The sequence below is a fragment of the Cervus canadensis genome, chromosome 28 (assembly GCF_019320065.1).
Source record: "Cervus canadensis isolate Bull #8, Minnesota chromosome 28, ASM1932006v1, whole genome shotgun sequence".
Lineage (NCBI taxonomy): Eukaryota > Metazoa > Chordata > Mammalia > Artiodactyla > Cervidae > Cervus > Cervus canadensis.
In genome coordinates, this window is record NC_057413.1 from 44,037,199 (window position 1) to 44,064,856 (window position 27,658).

Below are 27,658 nucleotides of genomic sequence, written 5' to 3' on the forward strand. Positions count from 1 at the left end.
AGATTAACAAACCTGCTGGAGTAGAACTTGTATTTTTCATTTAAATACATTGCTTTCACTCTCACATTGAGCCTTTTTTTTTTTTTTTTTTTAATTTATTCTAGGTTTCTGTACAAGATGAACTGGTTCAAGTGCAGCCAAAGTTTAAAAGTAGCCTACTTGAGTCTGTGGAAGTTTTTCGTGAGGATGTAATGAACTTCGCAGAAGCGTACGAGATGGTAATTAAGTGTTTCACACTCTGTGTTAAGATATTTGGCACAATGTTTATATGAGATGAAAGTGATGAACCCTGAGAAATATACTATGATTTGTACATTGTGTGCAAGAGGCTATCTTCGCATAGTTGCAGCTATCAAAAAGAGGGGATAGCTATTCCTTTAAGCACGTTTTATATAAGAGAGAAGAGAAACAATTTAACTGCTAAAAGGAGCAACAATTTTGGAAATCATGAAAGGAACACAGAGTCTGCTTTTGTCCTTTCTTAGGGCCAGCATATTCATAATTAAAAATGTAGTACAGTTGTTGGAAGGCTGTTAGAAACTATAAATGTCCTAATGCCAGGGTATCATGCAACTGATTTTTTCCCAGCTCTAACTCTTAGAGAACCAGAAGGGTCGCTGAACATAAATAATAAATGTCATCCTTGGTCAGTCCCACAGACTCCTCAATGTGGTATATGACTGATAATGGTTGACCTTTATGAAGTTAAAGCTCAGAAGTTGGATGTAGTCCCTAACATATTCTGCTTTCTTTTAGTGATCATAGCAGATATAAAATCATAAGATAATTTAAGCCCTTGGTGCTACTTCTATAACACTTTTTCTTTAATGTGTACTGAACATCTCTTTTCGGTTTGATTAGTTAATATTTTATTTCTCTATTATTCTGTTATACTGGACATATGGCATATTATTTAGCATATCCATAATATTTATGATTGTACAGAACATTTGGGGTCTTTTTTGCAACTGTTTTCTGGCTCATGGCCTCCAAAGACTGCCTTCTGCCACTTCCAAGTATTCAACCTATGTGTATCTCTGTTTCCATATCAGGCTAGACTATTAGAGGAAGTTGTTCTCAGAACTATGTATCAGTTATTCTAATGCACAACCACAGCACCATCATTTATGATTGTAAATGAAATGAAACAGAGTTCTTGTATTGTAAATGTCATACAAGATGTAATTTAATCACATATTTTATTAGTTATGTCAAGGTCCTTAAAAAATGAATGGAAGTTAGAGTGATGCAAATGTACTAAAACTGATTGTGATCATAGTCTGTGAATATAATAAAAACTGTTGAAGGGTACATTTTAAATGAGTGGACTGTATAATATGTGAATAATATCTCAATGAAACTGTTAACAAAAAATAAATGAGAGCTTCATATACAGGATAAAGTTAGATCATGTAAATTAAAAATCATGTTTATTTGTTTAAAAGGAAATAATAGATAAACCTAATAAATTGATAAATATATGTGGTTAGGAATTAAAATGCTGATTATATTTCATTACAGGAAGGACCCATGGTTCCAAATATACCACCCCAAGAAGCTAGCAACAGGCTACAGATCTTTCAGGTAAAATTACATTTTTGTGGTTACATTGACATTCCCTGTATTTATACTTAGGTGGCTTCCATGGTCATCTCACCAAGGAAATACAGAGCTGCTGTCCAAATATCATTGTTTTTTTTTTTACTAGGAATACCCAAGATTGAGTGGATTATACTACTTCTTTACTCATTTGAACCCTGTAGGAAAGATGACAGTCTAAAATAGTAGAAAAGTCTGAATTATAGAATTTTACAAATGTCGTTTTATTATTTTCAGATGTATTTATAGGAACTTGAAATGTATGTCTGAGGACCACTTAATTTATTAAGGAAATAATTTTATATAAAATGATTACTTTCAGAATGCTTGAAAGTTAATTTTCATGAGTACTTAACTTTTCCTCTGATAGCTTGGTATCAGCATGAATTTGCTTCACAAATCCTTGTTTCATAGATAATATTAAATAAACTTCAGTATAGCTTTTATCTTGATTATAATAAATTCTACTTTAATGGGTTCTGAATTAATTACATCTTACTATAATTTAAAAACCTTTTATAGGCCAATTTTGATGATCTATGGAGGAAATTCGTTACATATTCATCTGGAGAACAACTTTTTGGGTTGCCTGTGACTGACTATGAGGTTTTACACAAAACTAGGTAAGTTTAGAAATTGAACAAGTTTATTATAAATAATTAACTGTCCATTAGGTGAACATGTCATCATCATTAAATCCTTCATTGTATAGAGACGGGTCTGGCTTGGAAAATTCCTAAATAGTCCCCTCATTCCTAGCTATTCCTATGTTATTGAATACACAGTCTCCATATAAAATATATAGCCTTTTGGCTAACGTCAAGTGTGGTTTTCCCTGATAGCTCAATTGGTAAAGAATCTGCCTCCAATGCAGGAAACTCCGGTTCGATTCCTGGGTCGGGAAGATCTCCTGGAGAAGGGGTAGGCTTTGGGCTTCCTTTGTGGCTCAGCTGGTAAAGAGTCTGCCTGCAATGCAGGGGACCTGAGTTCAATCCCTGGGTTGGGAAGATCCTCTGGAGAAGGGGAAAGCACCCACTCCAGTATTCTGGCCTGGAGAATTACATGGACTCTGTAGTCCATGAGGTCCCAAAGAATCGGACACAATTGAGTGACTTTCACTTTGAAGTGTGGTATTCACAGGTGGCACAGCGGTAAAGAATCTGCCTGGAAATGCAGAAGACACAAGAGACCCCAGTTCGATTCCTGGGTTGGGAAGATACCCTGGAGAAGGGATAGGCTACCCACTCCAGTATTTTTGAGCTTCCCTTGTGGCTCAGCTGGCAAAGAGTCTCCCTTTAATTCGGGAGACCTGGGTTCAACCCCTGGGGTGGGAAGATCCCCTGGAGTGGGAAATGGCAACCCACTCCAGAATTCTTGCCTGGGAAATCCCATGGACGGAGGAGCCTGGTGGGTTACAGTCCCTGGGGTCACAGACTCTGACATGACTGAGCACGTGTGCCACACAATGAGGACGTTTTCATTTACTTGCCCCAGAATCCCTCCTTTCTTTTTGTTTTGGATATAACTGCATCTGGGCACATGAGGGAAAGCTTTTGGTAGGAAAGTGATGTTTAAAGGCAGACTTAAAGGCAGACATGATCATAAAAATCCAGCTTGCATTTGAAAGTAAAGAGATCAAATAAAACATTAGCCTTAACTTTGCTCTTGTTAGCAAGTTTTGGTCACATTGTTTGCAGTGACTGGTATGGTTATAATAATTAAACACACTTGGTAATGGCACATAATATTTTAATTTGGAATATTTGAGAGCTATAAACCTTAACCTAATTGATGGAACTTTAATAAAGTCTTTGGAAACTGACGGGGTTGCATACATGTTGGTATAAGACATTATACACATAATGTATGAAATATTTGATTAGATGAATTCTGCCTATCCAATAATGGAATTTATCTTTAAAATATATGTTACATAATGACTTAATTATTTGGTTTCCCAGAAAGGAACTCAACTTGCTGCAGAAGCTGTATGGACTATATGATACTGTGATGGGCAATATTAGTGGTTATTATGAGATACTTTGGGGAGATGTAGATATTGAAAAAATCAATGCAGAACTTCTGGAGTTTCAAAACAGGTGAGTTTCAATCGCATTAAACTTAACCAATTTATAGTGCATATTTTAGGATCCTATAGGAATTTCACAACTGGTTTTATCTTCTGATATATTGCTGTATATTCATAACACCTTCTTCAAAGAAATGTATAGATGAAATAATTTTTTTTCTTAAAGATGTCGTAAACTGCCAAAAGGACTTAAAGATTGGCAGGCTTTTTTGGATCTGAAAAAAAGAATTGATGACTTCAGTGAGTCATGTCCTCTACTGGAAATGATGACCAATAAGGCGATGAAGCAGAGACACTGGGATCGAATCTCTGAGCTAACTGGAACCCCGTTTGACGTGGAGTCAGATTCTTTTTGTCTTAGAAATATTATGGAAGCACCACTCCTTAAAAATAAGGATGATATCGAGGTACATGGGATTTAAAGTCTTGCAAATGACCTGTTAAAGAATGTCTCCTTTTTCTCTTCTGACAATTGTACAAATAAACATTTTATTCAAGGGTGTACTGATTGCCCTATATAATGTACCCTCAAAATGTCAAATGATCCTGAACATTCCTTGGTTTGGTAAAATAATGCTGTAACTCACGGAGATAATATAATTATTTGAATTATTTAGTTTTGGAGCTCCTCAATCTGTCCTCTTTGTCCCTTAACTATACTCTTTTTAAAAATTCTGTTTATTTCTATGTTGTGTTCTTGGTGGATTCCTCAGAACATTTTCCAACCTTCTAATTCTATACTTTTTACTATTAGTCTAGTAAATACTTTAAATTATTATATATTTCCTTCAAGATTTTTAATTTGTTCATTTCCATTTTTATGCTTAGTGTTATTTACATTTCCATCAATAATGTGCAAGGCTTCCTTTTTTTTTTTACATCCTCGCTAACACTCTTTCTTGTCTTTGTGATGATAATCCAACAGGTGTGAGGTGATACTTCATTCTGATTTTGACTTGAATTTCTCTGATGATACGTGATGTGGAACACCTTTTTATGTACCTGTTGACTCTTTGTATGTCTTTTTCAGAAAAATAGCTATTTAGAGACTCTGTCTATTTTTTCATCAGATTGGTGGTTTTTGCTGCTGAGTTGTATGAATCTGCTGTATATATATATATTGAATATTGACCCCTCATCAGAGTTATTATTTGTGAATATTTTCTCCTGTTTAGCAAGTTACCTTTACATTTTGTTGGTTGTTTCCTTTGCTGTAAGGAGCTTTTTAGTTTGATGCTATCCCACATGTTTATTTTTTACTTTTGTTACCTTGGCTTTGGTGTCAAGTCCAAAAAAGTCATTGCCAAGACTGATTTCAAGGAACTTACCACCTCTGTTGTCTTACAGGAGTTTTATGGTTTCGGGCCTTTAGTCCATTTTAAGTTAATTTTTTGTGTGGTATAAGATAGTGGTCTAGTTTTGTCCTTTTACATGTGGTTATCCTGTTTTCCCAGCACCATTTATTGAAGAGACTGTCCTTTCCCCATTGTATATTCCTGGCTCTTTTCTCATAAATTAATTAAACATATAGGTATGTTTATTCTGTTCCATTGTCTCTGTTTTTATGCCAATACCATACTTTTTTGATTACCGTAGCTTTGATATAGTTTGAAAGCAGGAAGCATTATGCCTCCAGCTTTGTTGCTTTTTCTCAAGATTCCTTTGGCTAAAGGTTTCATAAAATTCTTTGGTTTCATAAAATTTTTAGGATTTTTTGTTCTGTTTCTTTTATTTATTTATTTGACTGTGCCTGGTCTTTGTTGCGGCATGTGAGATCTTTGTTGCAGCATGCAGGACCTTTCTTTGAGGAGGGCAGGCTTAGGTGCCCCAAGACATGTGGGATCTTAGTTCCTCGACCAGAGATCAAACCTAATCCCCTGCCTTGGAAGGCAGATTCTTAACCATGGACCACCAAAGTCCCCTTGTTCTATTTCTTGAAAAATGTCATTGACAGGGATTGCTTTGAAACTGTAGATTGCTTTAGGTAGTGTAGACATTTTAATGCCAATCTATGCTCGTGGATTATCTTCACATTTACTTGTGTCTATTTTAAGTTGCTAGCTACTAAAGTTGGAATGCAGTCTAAAACTCTACATTTTTACTCCCCCCCTACATTTTGCTTTTGGTGTCACAGTTTACATCTTTTTATCTTGTGTATCCACTGACAAATTATTGTAGTTTTCGTTATTTTTACTAATTTTGTCTTTTAACCTTTCATACTAGATTTATAAGTGATTAACCCAACACCTTTTACAACATTAGACTATTCTGAACTTTACTATTTATTTCCCTTTACCAGTGAGATTTATGCTTTCATATAGTCTTCTGTTACTAATTAGCTCTGTTTCATTTTAGCTTAAAGAAGTCCCTTTAACTTCTTTTTTTTGTAAGACTTATCTAGTGATGATGAACTCCTTTAAGCTTTTGCTTGTCTGAAAAACTGTTTATCACTCTTTCAATTCTGAAGGACAACTTCACCATGTACTGTATTCTTGGTGGCAATTTTGTTTTTATTTTCTTTCAACACTTTGAATATATTGTGTCACTCCCTTTTATCCTGCAAAGTTTCTGCTGAAAAATCTGCTGGTAGTCTCATGGGGGTTCCCTTGTACATAACAAGCTGGTTTTTTTTTTTTTTTCTTGCTGTTTTTAAGATCTCTCCTTGTCTTTAACTCTTGACCCTTTATTTATGTGCTTTGTTGTGAATCTCTTTGGGTATATTTGTGTACTAAGCAAATAGGCCCCTTTTTCACAGAAAGCTTTTTAGTGAGCTGCCTCTGTGCTGGGCCCTGGGTTGGGTGAGTACAAGCAAGCTATTCAAGAGTTATTTCTCAGTTCATTATGGGCTTGTGGGTCTCATGGACATAAGTCCTGAATTTGGGAGTGGTTACTTCTTTTTAACAGTATATATATGTCAAAACTTTTGTTTTTGAAGCATTTTTGCCCTATAAATGCTGTTCAAATACTATTGAAGGAAACAATCAAGGAATTAAAAAAAAAAACAAACTTTGATGATCACTTCATTCTTACAGTAGGTTTTTACACTTAAGAGTATAGCTGTTCATAGGCTGTGCTTTTGAAAAGTTCATTTCGCAAGTCCAGGGAACTCTAGGATTCAGTTATTAGTTATTTTCCCCCTAAACAGAGTCTCGGCGTTGTCTATGCCAATATATTCTGTCTTCTTTGCTCCACGTACCCTGCTAGTAGCCTAGCTGGCTGCTTACTGTTACTTCAGTCACTGCCTTGAAAGGAAGCCTTTTCCCTTCCTATCAAATGTCCTCTCCCTCCCCCTGTTGGTATCCTACTTATTCTCAGATGTGCCTTCCTCCATGAAGCCTTTCCTCCTGACTGTAGGCAAAAGTCATTTCTCCCTTCTCAGAACTCACAACAGTTAACAACACTCTTATTACACTTACTACACACTGTGTGTGTTAGTCGCTCAGTCGTGTCCGACTCTACGATGCCATGAATTGTAGCCCGCCAGGCTCCTCTGTCCATGGAATTGTCCAGGCAAGAATACTGGAGTGCGTAGCCATTTCCTTCTCCAGGGGAGCTTCTCAACCCAGGGATCGAACCCAGGACTCCTGCATTGCAGGCAGTTGCTTTACTATCTGAGTTACTAGGGAAGCTCTCCTACACACTAATTTGTGGAAATTCCTTACACCTTCATATCCTTTCCCATCTCTGAGATTCTGTGAGTCCAAGTAGGAAAATCAATTGAGGTATGTTGGGAAAATACCTTAATTTTATTTACCTTTGTGAGACTTTCATATCAAAAATTCTCAGAAAAACAGGAAAATCCATAAAAATTAGAATTAACTTTTAATCAAGTGAGATATTCATATTAGGGTCAGAAGAGGTGGGACTATAGCAATGTTTATAACTTTAAAGAGTTCAAAAGAATCTCACATATATTCTCATTTGCTTCTTTTAACAAGCCAGGGTGCGGCTGTGATTATGTCCATGTTGGCTGAAAAACAACAATTAAAAATAGAAACATGAAACATGATTTAAGTTCCATATCTCATGTATCTCAGTTGTGTCCAACTCTTTGCAATCCCAGGACTGAAGCCCATCAGGCTACTCTGTCCATGGAATTTTCCTAGAATACTGAAGTGGGGTGCCATTTCCTTCTCCAGGGGATCTTCTCGACTCAGGGATTGAACCTGTGGCTCCTGCATTGACAGGCAGGTTCTTTACCTCTGCGCAACCCGGGAACCCCAGTGACTTTCTAGGGCCAAAACTAAAAAGTTCTGTGATTCTAATGCACTGAATTTGTAATTGAAAATGTCATGACATATTCTTTGATTTCCCTCTGAAGGATATTTGCATATCTGCCATTAAGGAGAAGGATATTGAAGCTAAGCTGACTCAGGTGATTGAGAACTGGACCAATCAGAGCCTGAGTTTTGCAACCTTTAAGGGAAAGGGAGAACTCCTGCTCAAAGGAACTGAATCGGGAGAGATTATCACCTTGATGGAGGACAGTTTAATGGTTTTAGGTTCCTTACTAAGCAACAGGTAATTGTATAATTTGCAGGGGAAGGTTTTGATTTGTCATTTAGGGTAATATAATTTTAGATAAAACTCCAGTTTTGTAGCTGTGGCAGAACATGAGATTCTGACCTAAAGTGTTGACTCTTGTCAGTCCTTACATGAACTACCTATTTTCCCTAATAATCATGGCCTCAATTTTTTTTTTTGTTACTCACCTTCCCATCATAATTATTCTCCCCCAGATTGGCAGCTCATCTTCTGAATATCTTGACTGCCTACCAAGATGACATCTTCATTTTATCTTTCTATCTCATTCTTTGATTTTTTTTTTGTCATTGTCCTCCTTGGCTGAACCTCCTCAAGTGTTCACCCAATAGCCCAAGAAAAGTAGGCTGGCAAACATGAAGGAATATACTGTTAGGGGCTTGACACTCACATTTGGATTTTTATGGTGAAAAGCCTACATCTGTGCTGGGTCCACTGCAGCCTAAATGAGGTGATCTGTCTATCATGGGACTACTGAATCAGCTTGAAAGTGACTTGTGATCTCAAGTGCAGCTTTAGGAAATGGGACCTAGTCAGATTAAATATACTCTCAGGCCCTGGTCTGAGTATTACCAACCTCTAATCCCCTAGCTGACTGTCCAGTGATTCTTAACTGGTCTTTACCCTAACACACCTAAGAAATGCGTCACATTATTTCAGAGGTCATTAGCAGAGGTCAGTGCCCAGGGTGCATGGGGATTCTAATACCCTATCTGCAGGTTGGGATCACTGTTTAATGAATGACATCCTGCAACACCTCTAGCCCAAAGACAGTCTTGCATTTTAATAATGCATTAACTCACAAAACTCCTAGGAGTTCTAGGGTGCAGTTGCTGGGCTTAAACTTCTAGGGATCATCCTCTGCTTTCAGGGAATCTGAATAACCTGGCAAAGGTGACCATTGGCTATTCAGTGGTTCCTGGACTTCACAGGCTGCTGCTTTGCCATGGTTCATTGCAAAGTTTGCCATCTTGATTTCCTGAATGATGATATCTTGAAGAAAGGCTCTAGATTCATCTGGGCCTGGTTGTGCAACCCAGGAATTCAGAATTTGAAACTTTTCTTAATTTTGTTGTTAACTTGCATATAACTTGAGTTGTTGTTGTTCAGTCGCTCAGTCGTGTCTGATTCTTTGTGACCCCATGGACTGCAGCACGCCAGGCTTCCCTATCCTTCACCATCTCCCAGAGTTTGCTCAGACTCATGTTCATTGAGCCGGTGATGCCATCTAACAATCTCTTCCTCTGTCATCCCCTTCTCCTCCTGCCTTCAATCTTTCCCAGCATCAGGGTCTTTGCTAATCACTTGACTCTTTGCATCAGGTTGCCAAAATATTGGATCTTCAGCTTCAGCGTCAGTTCTTCCAATGAATATTCAGGATTGATTTCTTTTTAATTGACTGGGTTTGATCTCCCTGCAGTACAAAGGACTCTCACGAGTCTTCTCCAATACCACAGTTCAAAAGCATCAATTCTTTGGCACTCAGCATTCTTTATGGTCCAACTATTATATCTATACATGGCTACTGGAAACACCATAGTTTTGTTTGGCAAAGTAATCTGAGTAGTTATAGTACTAATTTATTGTACTAGTAAACTCAGTGTTGAGGTCCTGCTAGGAAGAGTATAAGGATATCTGAGAAGTCACAACACTATGGGAGATCCTCCTTCTAGAAAACTTTGCAGCACCAACTGGATCCAGAATGCCTCTTCCAGAGCCAACCATAGCCTTATCTTGTAGTAAGTGCCAGATGAATCTCTAGGGCTATTCAGATGTGATGTCAGAAGAAATTGTGTATTTCCATGGGTGAGACTTGACTCACCTCAAATACCTGGATTGTGACACTTTCCTGGTGGGCCCCTGATTCTGTGGGGTTCCTTGAGCCTTCTTTTCTGTCATTAACAGGTTCTACCACACAAAGTTGTGCAATGCAAATACCTGGCCAAAGGACAAAAACTTGTCATTAGTGATTTTATTTCAAATCCCCATTTTTCATGTTGGGAAGTTATACACCATCAAAGATGACTCTTTTCAAAAATTTCTGGGCAAAGTTATTTTTAACTCCATCTATCTAGGTGGTTCAGCTCCCTAAAATGCTTATCCACACCCTCTTGGTCTACATGTATTGATTTTGAAGGTGCTTTTGGCATATTGACTGCCTTTCAGCTCTAGACTGATGGTCAGATGCACACTATAAATTGTGAGTTGAGAAAAAAATGCCTTTCTCTACTAGACCAACTCATCTACCTCTTTGGGGCAGTTTTTGTACAACCACTTTATACCTCCATAGGCTTCTGTAGAAATCAAAGGTTACACTCAGGCATCAGACTATACCCAGAAGAACCCCATTCTATATGTGAATCCCTTCAAGTCACTCTGTCCTGGACCAAAAAAACTTTTAAGACTGTACAAATGTCACTCACCAGGAAGTGCCACTACACAACTTCAAAGCTATATACTTGCATTGCCACAAACTGAACTTGGCTTCTTAATCCAACTGCAGGTAATTGGGTCTTTACCCAGTGTCTTCCCATCACTTCCTCATGGCATCCACTCTGTTTCTTGTCTTTCTTATTTGTGCCCAGCTTTTTGGACACCTTGTAGTCTCATGAACTCTTTAGCTAGCCCCAGTGGTGAAAAAGCAGGATGGGGAAAAAATGGAAACAGTGACAGACTTTACTTCCTTGGGCTCCAAAGTTACCACAGATGGTGACTGCAGCCATGAAATTAAAAGACATTTGCTCCTTGGAAGAAAAGCTATGACAAACCTAGACAGCATATTAAAAAGAAGAGACATCACTTTGCCGACAGAAGTCTGTATAGTCAAAGCTATGGTGTTTCCAGTAGTCATGTACAGTGTGAGAGTTGGACCATAAAGAAGGCTGAGCATTGAGAAACTGATGCTTTCCTACTGTGGTGCTGGAGAAGACACTTGAGAGTCTCTTGGACGGCAAGGAGATCCAACCAGTCAATCCTGAGGGAAGTCAACTCTGAATATTCGTTAGAAGAACTGATGCTGAAGCTCCAATACTTTGGTCACCTGATGTGAAGAGCTCATTGGAAAAGACCCTGATGCTGGGAGAGATTGAGGGTAGGAGGAGAGGGGGGCGACAGAGGATAAGTTGGTTGGATGGCATCATCGACTCAACAGGCATGAGTTTGAGCAAACTCCGGGAGATAGTGAGGACAGGGAAGCCTGGCATGCTGCAGTCTGTGGGTTGCAAAGAGTCGGACTTGACTGACTGAACAACACCAACAGGGGCTTTTTGGGAGTAGCAGTTCTGGATCTTTTAACACTGCAGAATCTACGGGCACAGTGCCTGGTGGAATCAGCAGTCTGTGGGTAAGGAAGAGCACATTTGTAGTGAACGTCAGACCTCAAGTTTGCCCCAGGCTTTGTGTTAGTCATTCCACAGACCAGTGACAACAGGGCCCTATGTGTTATTCTCATGAGCAGTCCCCAGTTGGATTTGGTTCATAGACGTCTTGGCAGGCCATCTTAGTCCATATTTTCCCTATACTCCAAGGAGCAACCAGTACAATTCCTTTGCTAGACCTCTGTAGCTTAAAACGAGGCAGATTTCTTAGTTTATCACTGATACATGGGAACAGTAAGTGAGATCACTATAATTCTATGTTTTATTCATAAAAATGCAAATATCTCATTTACTTTATGAAATTTAATAGGAGCTTCTTTTTTTTGTAGGAAAAAATATTCATTGTCAAAGGACTATTTCTCCTGTAAATTATTTTGTTAAAGCCTACTATTGTCTGAATCTCTCTTAAAATGTAATATTTTTCCATTCTTACTTTTTAGATATAATGCTCCATTTAAAAAAAATATTCAGAATTGGGTGTATAAATTGTCTACTTCCTCAGATATAATTGAAGAGTGGCTAGTAGTCCAGAACCTTTGGGTTTATCTTGAAGCTGTCTTTGTAGGCGGTGACATAGCCAAACAGCTACCACAGGTAAATACGGCTTTTGTAACTGCTGATAGAATAGTTTGGTGTATGTTGTCTATATGTCCTGTAGAAATCTTCAGAAAGACATATGGTCATGTCTTGATGATTTGCACCAGTGGCTTGCAAACTGTGGCCAACTCACCTAGTTTTGTAAACATAGCTTTATTGGAATACAACCATGTCCATTCATTTCTGTCCTGTCTGTGACTGCTTTAGCATTACAATGGCACAGTTGAGTAGTTGTAACAGAAACCATATGGCCTTACAAAGCCTAAAATGTTTGATATCTTGCCATCAACAAAAAATTTGCAAACTGCTGACCTTTAATTTACATTAATAGAAGAAACTCATAGTATTTTATAAATATACATTATAAACACAATATTTTCAAATCTCCAGGTTGTCTGAGGAGGTGAGGTGCATTCAAATATGATACTACTAAGTTATCATAGAAGAGGAGTTCAAGAAGAGACGTTCATCTCTTCTAAGAGTTAGACTTATTCCTCTGAGTTAAAATAATCTGTAATCCGTAAACACAAATTAACTACTAGTAAGTTAACTAATAGTAGATCAGAAATAGGAAGCAAGGAAACTTAGCCTTAGAAACCTGTAACAAATTATTTAAAACAGCTTTATTGAGACCTTTTAAATGAATACCCATACATTACTAATATCTTTATTCTATAGAGGTAATTTTCCTTTTGTAGAATTAGTCCTATTCTTTTGAATTTCCATACCTATGGCATCTCTATGGGGCTTCCCTGGTGGCTCAGACGGTAAAGAATCCACCTGCAATGCAGGAGAACCAGATTTGAGCCCTGGGTTGGGAAGATCCTCTAAAGAAGGGAATGGCTCCCCACTCTAGTATTCTTGCCTGGAGAATTCCATGGTCAGAGGTGCCTGGCAGGCCACAGTCCATGGGGTCGCAAATCTTTGTAGTTTCAAAATCAAGGACAAAAGCATTTCGAAAGTAGCTGGTTTCCCTTTGTAACACATTTTTAAAACAGAAATCTTTTCTTTTTTAATCAGAAAGTTATATTTTTTTCAAAAGTGCACTTAAAACTTTTGATAGAGGCAAGATTATGCCAATTTCTAAAAGCATTTTTGCAATCGAATGCAAGCTTAATATCATTCATAGTAAATAGTAGATTTTCATTTGCAAAAATTTAAATGAAGCTTCGTTTTGGATTTTTACTGTTTTCTCCTTTTCTTTTTCCTGGGGCACTATTAAGCTTTAATTATTCCAAAGATACTGAGATCAAATTATTTTCATGCTTCTTCAGTTTGCTCATCAAACCAAAACACCTGGGGTGCTGAAAGACTAGATTTGCGATTTAAGTTGATAGCACTGAAAATTAATCATGCAGCACTTTGAAAAATGTATTAAATGTATGGAAATGAATTAGTGGTAAACCCTATTGTGATAGGACAGCATTTCAATAAACAGTTTTATGTCTTTGGGTTTCTGTTGTTCAAAGTTAATTCAGATGAAAAAAAAATGCTCCTTTAAATTATGTAGCCTAAGATTAATAGGGTGGCTTGAGGAGCTATAGGAGATGCCATAGTGAAGACTTTGCTTCATTCAGTCATCCACATGCCGACTTTTACTGACTACGTGTTTGTCTTTAGGAAGCAAAACGTTTTCAGAATATCGACAAGTCATGGATAAAGATAATGCAGCGAGCTCATGAGAATCCCAATGTGATTAGTTGCTGTGTTGGAGATGAAACCATGGGGCAGCTTTTACCTCATTTACACGAACAATTAGAAGTATGTCAGAAGTCACTTACAGGGTAAGAGTTTAATTTTTTCATTGCCTAACATTTTATATGTGATGGTGTTTTATCCCAAACTACCCTTGGTTTGTGGCTACATAACTCCAGTCTTTTATGTCCTTCTCCTCTTCCTGTGTGTCTCTTATGAGGATATTTGTCATTGGACTTAGGGCTCATCTGGATAATCCAAGATGATCTCCTCTCGAGATATTTACCTTCAGTACATTTGCAAAGGCCTCTTTTCCAAATGAGACCGTATTTACAGATTTCAGGAAATAGGATGTGGACACGTCTTCTGGGGGCTACCAGTCAACACACTGCAGGTGTGGAGTAGAGAGGTGCACTTAGAGAGCAATTAGCCAAACAAATTCACAGATAATTTTCTTCAAAGGCAGTTCTTTCTCACTTTTCTTTTTAAATAGGGTGAAAATATACCCCAGTTTGTCCAAATTTTTGCCTTTGTCCTGACTGAATGGCTAGTTGCCCCCACCCCGCTTTCACCCTCAAAATATCCTGGTTTGGAGATAAATTGTATGTTCACCCTCAAGCATTTAAGCTTGAGGTTCACAGTACTCTTAGAAGGGTTGCAGGAGGGCTCTTGATGAGAAAGAATACTATAGATGATGCCTTGTTCTGAATCACTTATTTCCACTTGTTTTCCCAAGTGCCATCTATGGTGGAGCAGGACTTTTCAAATGGGAAATGGCTATAAGTGTTTGCTACTATCTTATTGATATTAGTGATTGTGTCTTGTCTAAAAACCCCAAAATCAGTAATTCAGAAAAAGTTATTTGGTAATGTGACTTTGTTTAAAGGTATTTGGAGAAGAAGCGATTACTATTTCCAAGATTCTTCTTTGTGTCTGATCCAGTTCTCCTGGAAATTCTTGGACAAGCCAGTGATTCCCATACCATCCAGGTGTGTCATCTAAATGTCTGTTACCTAAATCCTTTTTTTCCGTAGCCTGTGTAATAAAAAATAAAAATGAAGTTAACATCTTAAAAGTGCAGTCAGGAAAGAAGAGCATTAAAAATTACATTGGTTATAAAATGCCTCATTTTCTTTGTATTTGGAGCCCATCAGCTGGAGGCAAGAGCTATCAGTTATGCAACTCACCAGTTGGGTGATCTTAGCCAGTTACTTAATTTTCCTGTGTCTCAGTTTTCTTGTCTGTAAAATCAGAATATTAATCATTTCCAACTCATAGGCTTGTCATAAGAATTATGCAAGATAATGCATCAAAAGTACCTGACACAAAGTATGTGCTCACTAAATGTAACTCATTGTTATGAGTATTTAAATCTAAATATTCTTAGATCAGATAGGGATTGTGGTTTAAATTTGTCCCTTTTTTCCTGTCCAGCATGCTTCTCAAATGCTTTTAGCCATTTCGAAGGGCAGTAATTCCAGGAGGAAGAGAAAAACTACACAGAACTGAGTGTGGCGGCACTGAAACCCCATCCCAGGACCATTTCTGGTTTGGGAAGCTGGGAAACAGCTAATGATACCTTCCTTGTTGGTTTCCGGGGAGTTGTGGGGATGAGAAAGGACAGGAAGGAAGCAGAAGCTGTGTGAGGCAGACGCAGAGCCAAGATAGGAGGACTGACCTGTCCCTGGGAGGGAGGGGACAGGGACAGTGTGGTTCAGTCTCCACTGGGAGGAGGATGACAGTCACTAGTTCAGTCCCCATAATGTAAGAGGAGGGGCATCTGGAGGTCTTGGAGGAAACATTGTGGAGGGCTGGATTTAAGTGGGCTTCCAAGTCAGTCAAGGGTCAAAGAAGGGTTTTTTTTTTTTTCTTTTGAGACAATGAAGTAAATTCTTAATCTTTTACAAATATTAAAAAAAAAAAGATAGCAAAGCTTTTAAGAAACGTCTCAATGGCTTTTGTGTTTGCATGCATGCTCAGTTGACCCGTTGTGTCTGACTCTGTGAGATCCCATGGAGTGTAGCCTGCCAGGCTTCTCTGTCCATGGAATTATCCAGGCGAGAATACTGGAGTAGGTTGCCATTTCCTCCCCCAGGGGCTCTTCCCGACCCTGGGATTGAACCCACGTCTCCTGCAGCTTTTGTGTTTAACCTCGTGTGTGATGTGTTTGCTCTGTCTTGTGTTTTCTTATAGCCACATCTCCCTGCAGTGTCTGACAACATAAATGAGGTGACCTTTCATGCAAAAGACTACGATCGTATCATGGCTGTCATATCAAGAGAAGGAGAAAAAATCATTGTAATTTAACTTGATTAAAATTTTGTTAGGGCTTCTTTAAAATTTAGAATGCAATTCTCTTATGAGAGAAAGGGAGGGCATTGAGTCAGGTTCTAGTTCTGTAGTCCTGCCTTTGTTACAGACGAGTTTAGATAACTCATTTAATTTCTCTGGAATTCATTTTATCACCTATACAGTGAAAGCTTTAGACCAAATGATCTTTATACTTCTTGCTACATTATTAATTAATTTTACTCATGATTTAAGTATTTTGTGTGAAATCGTTTGCTTTGCCTTGAGGTACTGTGATTTAGGACATTTGTAAAAATATCAAATTACTGTCCATTTGTAACCTACTTGTAATATACTTTTTCAGTTGGATAATCCTGTTATGGCCAAAGGTCCTGTGGAGATTTGGCTTCTGGACTTATTAAAAATGCAGATGTCATCATTGCACAATATAATTAGATCTGCATTCTATCAAATCAGTGATTCAGGATTTCAACTGTTACCTTTCCTCAATCACTTTCCAGCACAGGTGAGGACGCACAACATTCAAAGAGTAGAAGTAAGGGGGACAGACATTCAGGGAACAGTCAGCCTGATGATGTGGAAGCTGTTCTGTGTGTGAGTCGCTCAGTCATGTCCAACTCTTTGTGACCCCATGGACTGTAGACTGCCAGGCTCCTCTGTCCATGGAATTCTCCAGGCAGGAATACTGGAGTGGGTTGCCATTTCCTTTTCCAAGGAAGCCGTTCTAGCTTTGAACAAGCTAGAGAGGCCCACCCGCTTGTCCTCTCCTACACCACTCTAGTCCAACCCACCCCGTCCCCCCAGAAGAGGGTTTGCACTGTTCTCCTACTGTTGAGGATCTTCACTGAGACTAAAGCACTGAAGAGAAATTTCATCTTGTATAAAAGACACCTGTGTATGTATAAAAACATCTATCTCTATCCATACGCAGGTAAATATAGACACAGATACAGATGTAGACATACATAAAAGGGGTCACCATATCTTTTCCTGAAACGAAATCCATCTTGCCTTTTGTTTATTTTCCCTTCAAGTAATTAAACATTGGCATAATCTGTTGAAGGACTTCTTCTCATGAGCCAAGTTTTTAGAGAGAAGACATTGAAGAGGCTGGAGCGGGTGTTTTCTTGAAAAGCCCTCCTGCCCTTTGACTCTTGGAAGCGTAGTGTCGTGTGCCAGGTGTTATTAAAGCTGGACATGGCAAGTGAGGAAGTAACAGTTTCATTACATTTTCAGCCAAGGTAAATGAAGAGTGATGATTTGTGATCTGGGTCAGAGACAGTGAGGGATAGAAGGCAAGAAAAATATAGGCGGGTTTAGCAAAACCCAACTGCTCTTCCCAACCCAAACCCCAAATCTTGAATTACTGCACACACAGTGGAGACAGCTGAAATGCTATGATATTATTCAAATGACACAAATACAAATACAGAGTCAATCTTCAATGAAGAGAATACGTTAATATCGTTTTTGTATTGTGTAATATTCTTGGCAAGCTTTAATATTCTTATTAGCATTATTACCTTTGTGACAAAGCTTTATAAAACACTGCATTTGATAAGCTGAGGAAAATAGCTCCTTAGGCTAAATCAACATAGTTTCCCTCCTGTAGGAAAGCATGATTACAGTTGGAAGGAGATAACAGCATTACAGTTGGAAAAGCTGAAAAGCAAATTTAAAGCAGTGGTGAAGTTGGACAGGATACAATAGGAAAATTGACCAACTTTTAGGACTTTCATTAGTTGGAATGTGTGTACGTATTTTTAGATAAACCTTAGGACTTTCATATAATGTGTGTACGTATTTTTAGATAAAAGATTTTTAGGTAAAAATCATAACATTGTAGTAGGCAAATTTCAGTTGTATGGAAAAATTGCTTTAAAGAGTAATGAATATGTATATTCATTTTCTGTATTTTCATTCAATATATACTTATTATTCATTCAATACATATATTACTGTCTTTAAATTGCATTTTAAAAAGCAGTTTTCCAGAATCAATTTTCCTGTTACTGTGTTAATTTTTTATCTAAAATTGTTTAAAGTTTCACCTCTTTTTTTTTCTCAAATGCATTTTGAAGATTTTGAACACAATGGATCCTTGTTGCAAAAAATTGGAAACATTTGAAGAATATAAAAGTGAAAATAAAATTGTCCCGTATTTCCACCACCTGGAAATGATGACAGTATTTTAGTGTGTTCCTTTTCAGTATTTTTTACTGTGCTCATCACAGACACCAAATAATATTGATGAGAATTTTGTTTTTTATTTTTATTTTGTGTTTTATTGTAGTGAAACATCCTCCAGTTTTCACTATGAAGCCCCCTGCCTTCATAAACCTAGTGAGAAACATAGTCAGGTTTTAAAATGTACCACTGTGTAGTGATTTTGCAGGGTCTGTAAGTCTCTTTGGTCTTTAAATCAGACAGCCTTACACTGCCATTTCTGCCTTGTTTCTCTCTGCTTTGTGCAAAGAGAATCTGCTTGCTATCCGGAGCTTCCTGACAGCAGCTATTTCCTGTCCATCCCAGGGCTTCGTTATCTTCACCTGCAGACCCAGGACTGGCCACTGCTCTAGCAGGAAAATTATTGATGTTCCAGAGGAAGCAGGGATAAGGAGTGGGTTTTATTCCTGCTTTACCTACATTGAATGCCATGCCTGTAGAATCCATATGCCACTCACACACTTTCCTTCCTCTACCAGATGTGGAATTCCTCTTTGATTCAAATGATCTTGGATCTGTTGCCTGACTCTGGGGAAGAACAGAAGCTCCCAAGGGACAGTTGTTGCAGACGAGGGGGTGAGGGGAGGGCAAGTTCTGACCGCTTTCATTTCCTTTCCTGGGGCGGAAATCGTAGGTAAGGTGACCATCAACTCACAGTTTTCCTATGCCTTCTTCAGGAGGCAAAGGACAAGCTTCCCCCTATCTGACTTTCTGTCTCTGTCTATCTCTGTCTCTTTTAGATCTATATGTAGAAAGAGAAGTAGATGTACATAGAGATAAGGTTATTAGAATGAGATTGAGGAAAGAGATAGGCAGCATATCCTTTTTAGAAGATGCAAACAAACCTTTGGAAAACTCTGCTGAAGAAAAATACACAATAATCTATTATTTCCACTTGTTTTTTTGAGAAAGGAAAGTAATTGTATGAAGGTATATGGGTCTTAAGCCCTCTATAGAAAAATTCCCCAAGCATATTCCATTAATGCACATATAATTCCATAAAATCGTAGCAGTTGTTTAAATTATTATCTGTCCACATTGAAATAAATAATCAATTGTGTGAACTTTCAGTGATTTCTCCCCTTTGAGAGTGAAGAAATGCATGTCCTTTCTTTAGTTGAAAATCAATAAGACTGTTCACCTCAATGTGAATAAGTGACCACTAAATTTTATCACAGGTATGCTTTAAATATTTGGCAAACTTATTTGTCTGCTGGATTTCTAGGTTGGGCTTCTGGGAATTCAGATGTTGTGGACACATGATTCAGAAGAGGCTTTAAATAATGCAAAAGATGACAGGAAAATCATGCAAGTGACAAACCAGAAATTTTTGGATATTCTGAATACTCTAATTAGTCAGACAACACATGACCTGAGCAAGTTTGACAGAGTGAAATTTGAAACTCTAATTACCATCCATGTGCATCAGAGAGATATTTTTGATGACTTGGTAAAGTATTTTTTTTCTTAATTTAAAGTAATCTAGTGTATTAATAAGTTAGTGCTTCTAATAATTAATGGTTAAGTATTATACATACTTCCTAGCTTATATGAACCTTCCATCTGTTTGGTCCTTTCTCACAACCAGCTTTGCCTATACAATGTCTACAAATATATACTGGTAGTTTTATATATAGATAAATATAGTAGATATAGTGGTAGATATATTTGGTAGTTTTAACAGTCATGTGTGTGTATTCAGGTTTGGCATTCTGAAAGTCTGGAATCAACTGATGTGATTGGAACTGTTTCTTTAAGCCAATAACCAAGAATATGATATAATTTAGGTGGGCTTGGTTGTGAGTTATGGCAATGTTAGTTCATGACTTGGCCCCTGCACTCAGAGGACAAGAGTCTGCAGAAAGAGGCATGCCACTCCAGATTGGTAGTTAGCAATTTTAGTGAGGAAATTTATGGAATACTTGGAGGCTTGTCTTGGGCAGCCTCTAGAGGAGTAAATCTCTGCATTTGTCTGCCAGAATTTTAAAAATAATTTTATTGAAATAGAGTTGATTTATAGTGTTGTGTTAGTTTTTGCTATACAGAAAAGTGGATGAGTTATACATATCCATATTTCCCCCCTTTTTTAGAGTCTTTCCCCATATAGGTCATTACAGTGTATTGAGTAGAGTTTCCTGTGCTATTCAGTAGGTCTTTATTGTTACCTATTTTGTATACAGTAGTGTGTATATGTCAATCCTAATCTCCCAATTTATCCCTCCCCACTTACCCCCTGGTAGCTTTGTTTTCTACATCTGTAACTCTATTTCATTGTCTGCCAGAATCTTATAAGTTTGTATAGAGGCCTTAACTACCTCCTATACCATCCAGATGGTCTCAACGGCATGTTCCTCTCTCAAAGGTGCGTCTATGAAAATAGTTCCCACTACGGGAGCAGTGGGCAGAATGCCCATTCCAGGGACAGAGAAGGGGGTGAGGAACCTGTGATTTCCTGGGTCCATCCAGCTCATGGGTCCACCTGCCAGTCATGTCTTCTAGATTAACTCCTCCAACTGATGAGCCAGTTGTGAAAAAAGTGCAGATTGAGTAGAACCAAGCTTCAGGTTGCTATGGCTTCCAAGCTTCCTATGGCTGTTCAGTTGATAGTGTCCAACAAGTCTTCATGGACTTGATGTGGGCAAGGTTCTGCAGAGTGGGTGTAGGAGGGATATTTGAATTCCCTTTGGAAACAGGACCCTAACAAGTGGTCTTGAGAAGTAGTTGTCTATTTTGGGATAGGAGGCCCAGTTAGTTTTGATAGTCGTCATTTTGACTAGCTTCGTTTTTGACTACCATTGCATTATTCTGTTTAACCTTTCTAAAAAGAATTTTGAACATGCTGCTCTACTTCATTTCTTAAATTTTTATTTATTCATTTTTGGCTGAGCTGGGTCTTTGTTGGGGTACATGGGCTCTTCATTGCTGCGAGTGGGCTTTCTCTAGTTATGGCAAGCGAGGGCTACTGTCTAATTAAGGTGCACTGGCTTCTCATTGTGGTGACTTCTCTTGTGCAGGGCATGGGCTCTAGGCTCATGGGCTTCAGTTGTTGTGGCTCTCAGGCTTAGTTTCCCCCGGCATGTGGGATCTTAATTCCCAGACCAGGGCTTGAACCCATGTCCCCTGCATTGGCAGTCAGATTCTTAACCACTGGACCACCAGGGAAGTCCCTGACTTGATCTGTCTTTAAGGTATCTTTTTCCTTCCTCAGAGACCCACAATTCATGCAACTTGGGGCCCATTTTTTAGAGACTATGATTCCCAGGCCACCTGTTTCCAACTTGTATCAAAAGTTCTGATCAGATAAGTTGTATTTACTGAAGATTGAAGGGCATGGATTCCACGTATTCCCCTGTAATCTAAATCCTTCTTTCTCAAAATATGTATGACAACTGCTTGCACTGGCCTCAGCTAGGGACTTGTTTGAAAAGCAGAATCTTCAGCCTCCCCACCATACCCCTCTGCAGACCTACTGAGTCATCCTCTGTATTTCAGTACAACTTCCAGGTGATTCATAAGCATATTAAAGCTCAAGAAACACTGCTCTAGGATTTCTCTGGTTCATGCTAACCATCAAAAAGCCACACACTTAGACCATGTTGCTTTGGCCTTCTACAGATTTGCTTAATTGCCATTACCGTTATCCTTTGGTTTTCCTTGAAGTCCACTTCAAGAAGCAGTCATATGGAATCCATTACTATACCTGCTATGAATGTGCTGTTGAGAATATCTGTACATTTCTCACTGTCTCTTAAAGTTGAGGTCTCATGGAAGAACCTTCTTTTTAAAATCAAAACGCTGAGCATAGCTTTACTTGCCTTACGTTGGTTTTTTTTTAAAAGAAAGTATACACATAGTTAAAACTCTGAAGCCGTTTTTCTTTTTATCTCAATTGTTAGTGAACTCATCCTCAGTTTGCATTCCAAGTAAAATAGTACCTCTCAGCCCGCATGTAAGCATTTTATTTTTCCATATATAATACTTAGAACATAATGTATTTTGATATACAGTAACAACTCAATAAATACCAGCTATTCTTCTTTATACTCTCCTCCTCAACCCCCTCTTTATTTTTAAAAGTGTACTTATTTTTATTTATTTTTGGCTGTGCTGGTTCTTTGTTGCTATGTGCAGGCTTTCTCTAGTTTCGGCGAATGCTGCTCTCTAGCTGTGGTCCATGGGCTTCTCAATGTGGTGGCTTCTCTTGTTGCAGAGGATGGACTCTAGGGCATGCAGGCTCAGAGTTGGGACGCACAGGCTCAGTTGCCCTGTGGCATGTGGGATCTTAGTTCCTGGACCAGGGATCGAACTTGTGTCCCCTGCATTCCGCAGGCAGATTCTTAACTACTTGACAACCAGGCAAGCCCCGGTCCATCCCCTCTTTACCATCTCATAGGACTGTTGCAAGTAGCTAGCTGACTACATCTCCATGGCTGAGGGGCCTGTGCTAGAGAACAGAGTCCCTGTGGGTGGACTGGACTGTTACCTGAAAGTAGTCCTTTTAAGGTGGTGAATACAAACTATGCTTTAGGGAAGATAGAATTCTTAACTGGAGGGGGGAGTAAGATCATAGACAATGAAACAGCAGCAAAAAGTAAACAGCATGAAGACTGAATGAGATAGAGAACTGAGCATGTACAGTTGCCTGAGTGTTTTTCAGTGTCAGCCGAATGACCTGGAAGCGGGCCCCTGGCTGGAGAAGCAGTGAAAGGGACCACTTGCCTCTTCTTATACTGACTCCCCTGAGTGGGCAGGACTGGGGTTTCTCCAGGTTTGCTGATGGAAAGTCATGAAGCACTGTAGAAGTATTGTGGTGGGATGTTGTTCCTAAACATGCTCATCAGGTTTCTGTCTCTCGCATCCATGGTGGTGGGAGCCTCTTGGCCTCCCGTGGGTATAAGCCTCTTGGCCCATGGGTGTAAGCTGATGACTGGGCAGATTGATTGGTTTGGCCACAGTGCTGGTGCAAGAAGGCGTGTGTGCGTATAGGGCCATGCCTCTCCCATTGCCATGAGGACAGTGCCCAACCTCTTTCCTCTGCCCTCTGAAGCCTCAGCTCTCTGGATGCCTCAGCAGTACTGAACTTCTTACAGTTTCTTAAACACACCAGCCAGATCTTCTGGGTCTTTGTCTAGAATGTTTTGCCCTCTCATGCCTCCATCACCCTTAGCTATTTCCTAGCTAATTTATTATTTCCCTAGCTAATTCCTACTATTTTTGCAGGGTTTAGTTTAGATGTTTCTTTCTCTGAGTGTCTCCCTCAGACCTAGACTAGGAGAGGTCTTTTTTTTTTTTTTTTCATTTATTTTTATTAGTTGGAAGCTAATTACTTTACAATATTGTAGTGGGTTTTGTCAGAGGTCTTCTTGCTACATAATTTCATGACCTTGAGTTTCTTTTCCTACTTTATTGCCTTTACTTGTTTATCTGATTTGTCTTTTGCCCTGTTTTGTCAGCTTCAGAAGGCAGGAACTGTTTGTCTGTTTTTGTTTACCCAGCACAGCACTCCAAGGAAAGACTCATTAAATATTCATCCAAGGAAAGACTCAATAAATATATAATAAATGACAAGAATCAACTAATGAATGAATGAATAAAAATTGCCTATATGCTATGTTTTATGCTATTGCAATTCAGTATGTAATCTCTTTGTATTTCATGTTTTTAAGGTAAAAATGCATATCAGATCTGTTACTGATTTTGAATGGCTCAAACAGAGTAGATTTTACTTTAAGGAAGATTTGGATCAAACAGTGGTGTCTATTACAGATGTTGACTTTATTTACCAGAATGAATTTCTGGGGTGCACTGATCGTCTTGTTATCACCCCATTAACAGATCGGTAGGAAACTCCATTTTTGTTATTCCATTCGTGTAATTAAATCACGTACTTACAATTGTCTTAAATTTGCATTTGAAATGTTAACAAAAGCATATTGCTGTCTTGTCAGCTCTGGGCTCGCTCATCAAAGCCTAACAATGAAATAACTGTCATTATTTAAAAGTACATATAGGTTAAATTTTTATTAAATAGAAAAGAGTAAAACAATAAAAGGATGCTTGAATGTCGACTATGAGAAGTTTAGTAATGAAGTTGAAAAAAAAAAGGAAAGAAAAAAAGAAGTTGAGTAATGAAGTTGAGATTATAGGATGGACAAAGATTACAGATTAAGGCACTCTAGAGCCTTAAAGAGGGTCATTAGAATTGCAAAGAAGGAAGGTACCTTGTAAATGGTGTCTCCTGGTTTTTCATACGTGGAAGTTGATTCCTAAAGTGATGTTTCCTGGCCAGGTCTGAATGAATAATCAGTTAATGGCACATCCCCTCACCATTCTTTCTAGTATATGACACTAGACAAGTACTGGGTCTTTGCCATTCTTACATGTCCTGCAAATACCTGGTTCTATATGCCATGTGTAGAAGACAGTAAATGTTTGTAGAATCGACTTAAACTGGGTCATAGAACAACTAATTCTGCTGTTACTTTAAATAGAGCTGACTCCAGGTAAAATTATGATACAGCAAAATTACGTCTTCAGCCTCTTCTAGACTCATCTGACCTCCCTTTATATGCCCAGTTCCATCACAGTCTAAATTTTTCAGGGTGTTTTCCCTTCGATTGATGTTTATGTATAAAGCTTCATGTCTTATGAAACTTTACCAAGTTTGCTTAGATCTGAAACAGATGTAACTGAAGCTGCATTATGGATACAAGGGGATTCATTATATTGTTCTTTACATGTGTCTAAATGAGTGAAACACTTCATAGTAACATGGTTTACTGGCAGAGGTGTGCTGGAGCTGGCTTGTACTAGCCTGCAAGAGCCAAAGTCATGCTCCTCTTCCCAGTTTTGTGCTATCACATTACCAGCGTTGCCATTGGCCATGGTGGACGTATTTATGCCACAGAAATCAGCAGATGTAAAAATTAGATTTGGAATTTCCTGGTGGTCCAGTGGTAGGACTTAACGCTTCCATTGCAAAGGACACAGGTTCTATTCTTGCTTGGGTAACTAAGATCCTGCATGCCACGTGGAGAGGCCAAAAAACAGAAATCACCTTTGTTTTTTTTTCCCCTAGAGGGCTCATTGTTAAACATCTGCCATCCCACCACTGCTTACTTGGTTCTCTGACTTCAGATGTCTCCTGACCACAGTGCAAGGAAGGCCTGCGGGTTTTATGTCAGGGTTGCGTGCCTTTGCAAGCACTGTATTATTTTTAATGAATCCCAGCTACTCCAGCCTTGTTTGGTTGCCCATCTCTTATGAGAAAGCATTAGAAGCTCAGTTGTGTCCAACTCTTTGTCATGCAATGGACTGTAGCCTGTAGCTCCTCTGCCCAAGGGATTTTTCAGGCAAGAATACTGGAGTGGGTTGCCATTCCCCTCTCCAGGGGATCTTCCTGACCCAGGGATCGAACCTGCGTCTCTTATGACTTAGGCCGGTTCTTTACCACTAGCACCACCTGGGAAGCCCCTCTCTTACGTGGGTGGCTCAAACTCTAAAGCGAACAGTCTCATTCCAATCACACCGGACTTTGGCCTGTACCTCGCTGTGACTCGTGTTACCGCGTATCCACAGCGCTTTGTCTGATTCATGTTTACAGGTGCTACATCACTTTGGCGCAGGCTTTGGGAATGAACATGGGAGGGGCTCCCGCAGGACCTGCGGGCACCGGCAAAACCGAAACTACGAAAGACATGGGAAGATGTTTGGGGAAATACGTGGTCGTGTTTAATTGCTCAGATCAAATGGATTTCAGAGGACTAGGAAGGATTTTTAAAGGCAAGTGTCAAACACCATTGTGTTATTTTTGGTGGATTTATTTTTATTGCATTTAAATGGCATTTTCTGATAGAAGTCTAAAGTGATAGTGTCCCACATAGCCAAAATTAATGTAGATTGATGCATATGATATTGCCTTTTTTCTGGGTCAAAAATGGCTGGGTATCATCAATTAAATATCGTTCAATACTACTTCTGGCATTACAGTCCATGAGTTGAATGTGTATTAGATTACGAAAACAGAATCAATTTAATACTGCCTGAAACAGTGATGAAGGAGATAAGATCAGGATAGCAAACCAATGACACATGTGACTTCCCTTATTGCAATAAATCCCACTGAAATAAAGATTTTTTTATTATTTATTTATTTTTGGCTGCCACCATGAAGATTATGGGATTTTAGTTCCCTGACCAGTGATCAAACCTGGGCCCTTGGCAGTAAAAGCACAGAATCCTAACCACTGGACCACCAGGGAATTACTGAAATATTTTTTTAAAAGGATGGTAACACTGGAAAACAAGAAGGGAGGGGGCACTGGCAGATGGGAAATATTGACAAAATCTGAATAGATAGATGGCAGATGGTTTCAGATGGACAAAGAAAAAAGATTAGGGAGCATTTCAGTCTTAGAACTCAGGCCCCGTTGGTCTTCTCTGGTGGTCTCATGCAGACCCAAACTTTTGTTGTTATTCAGTCACTAAGTCGTGTCTGACTGTTTGCAACCCCATGGACTACAGCACCCCAGACTCCCCCATCCTTCACTATCTCCTGGAGTTTGTTCAAACTCCTGTCCATTGAGTTGGTGATGCTATCTAACCATCTCATCCTCTGTTTCTCCCTTCTCCTCCTGCCCTCAATCTTTCCCAGCATCAAGGTCTTTTCCAAAGAGTCTGGTCTCCGCATCAGGTGGCCAAAGTATTGGAGCTTCAGCTTCAGCATCAGCCCTTCCAATGAATATTCAGGGTTGCTTTCCTTTAGAATTTACTGATTTGCTCTCCTTGCAGTCCAAGGGACTCTCAAGAGTCTTCCCAGCACGACAGTTTGAAAGCATCAATTCTCTGGCACTCAGCCTTCTTTATGGTCCAACTCACATCCATACATGACTACTGGAAAAACCATAGCTTTGACTATATGACCTTTTGTCAGCAAAGTGATGTCTCTGCTTTTTAACACATTGTCTAGGTTTGTCATGGTTTTCCTTCCAAGGAGCAAGCGTCTTTTATTTTAATGGCTGCAATCACCATCTGCAGTGATTTTGGAGTCCAAGAAAATCCATTGTTTCCCCATCTATTTGTCTTGAAGTGATGGGATGGGATGCCATGATCTTAGTTTTTTGAATGTGGAGTTTTAAGGAAGCTTTTTCACTTTCCTCTTTCACCCTCATCAAGAGGCTCTTTGGTTCCTCTTCACTATCTACCGTTAGAGTGGTATCATCTG

At 38.9% G+C, this 27,658-nt stretch overlaps 1 protein-coding gene across 2 annotated transcripts in view; it reads left to right on the forward strand.

The window, feature by feature from the left end:
* DNAH8 (dynein axonemal heavy chain 8) overlaps positions 1-27,658 on the forward strand; it is a 322,922-nt gene that overhangs the window by 119,760 nt on the left and 175,504 nt on the right. For both annotated transcript variants that reach the window (XM_043450439.1, XM_043450440.1), the window contains 14 exons: positions 105-218; positions 1,522-1,584; positions 2,122-2,222; positions 3,561-3,698; positions 3,855-4,095; positions 8,010-8,209; positions 12,048-12,201; positions 13,825-13,988; positions 14,786-14,888; positions 16,093-16,197; positions 16,553-16,714; positions 19,661-19,885; positions 24,102-24,274; positions 26,039-26,217. In XM_043450439.1, the coding sequence (XP_043306374.1) occupies positions 105-218; positions 1,522-1,584; positions 2,122-2,222; positions 3,561-3,698; positions 3,855-4,095; positions 8,010-8,209; positions 12,048-12,201; positions 13,825-13,988; positions 14,786-14,888; positions 16,093-16,197; positions 16,553-16,714; positions 19,661-19,885; positions 24,102-24,274; positions 26,039-26,217 (2,122 nt within the window). The remainder of the gene's footprint in view (positions 1-104; positions 219-1,521; positions 1,585-2,121; positions 2,223-3,560; positions 3,699-3,854; positions 4,096-8,009; positions 8,210-12,047; positions 12,202-13,824; positions 13,989-14,785; positions 14,889-16,092; positions 16,198-16,552; positions 16,715-19,660; positions 19,886-24,101; positions 24,275-26,038; positions 26,218-27,658) is intronic.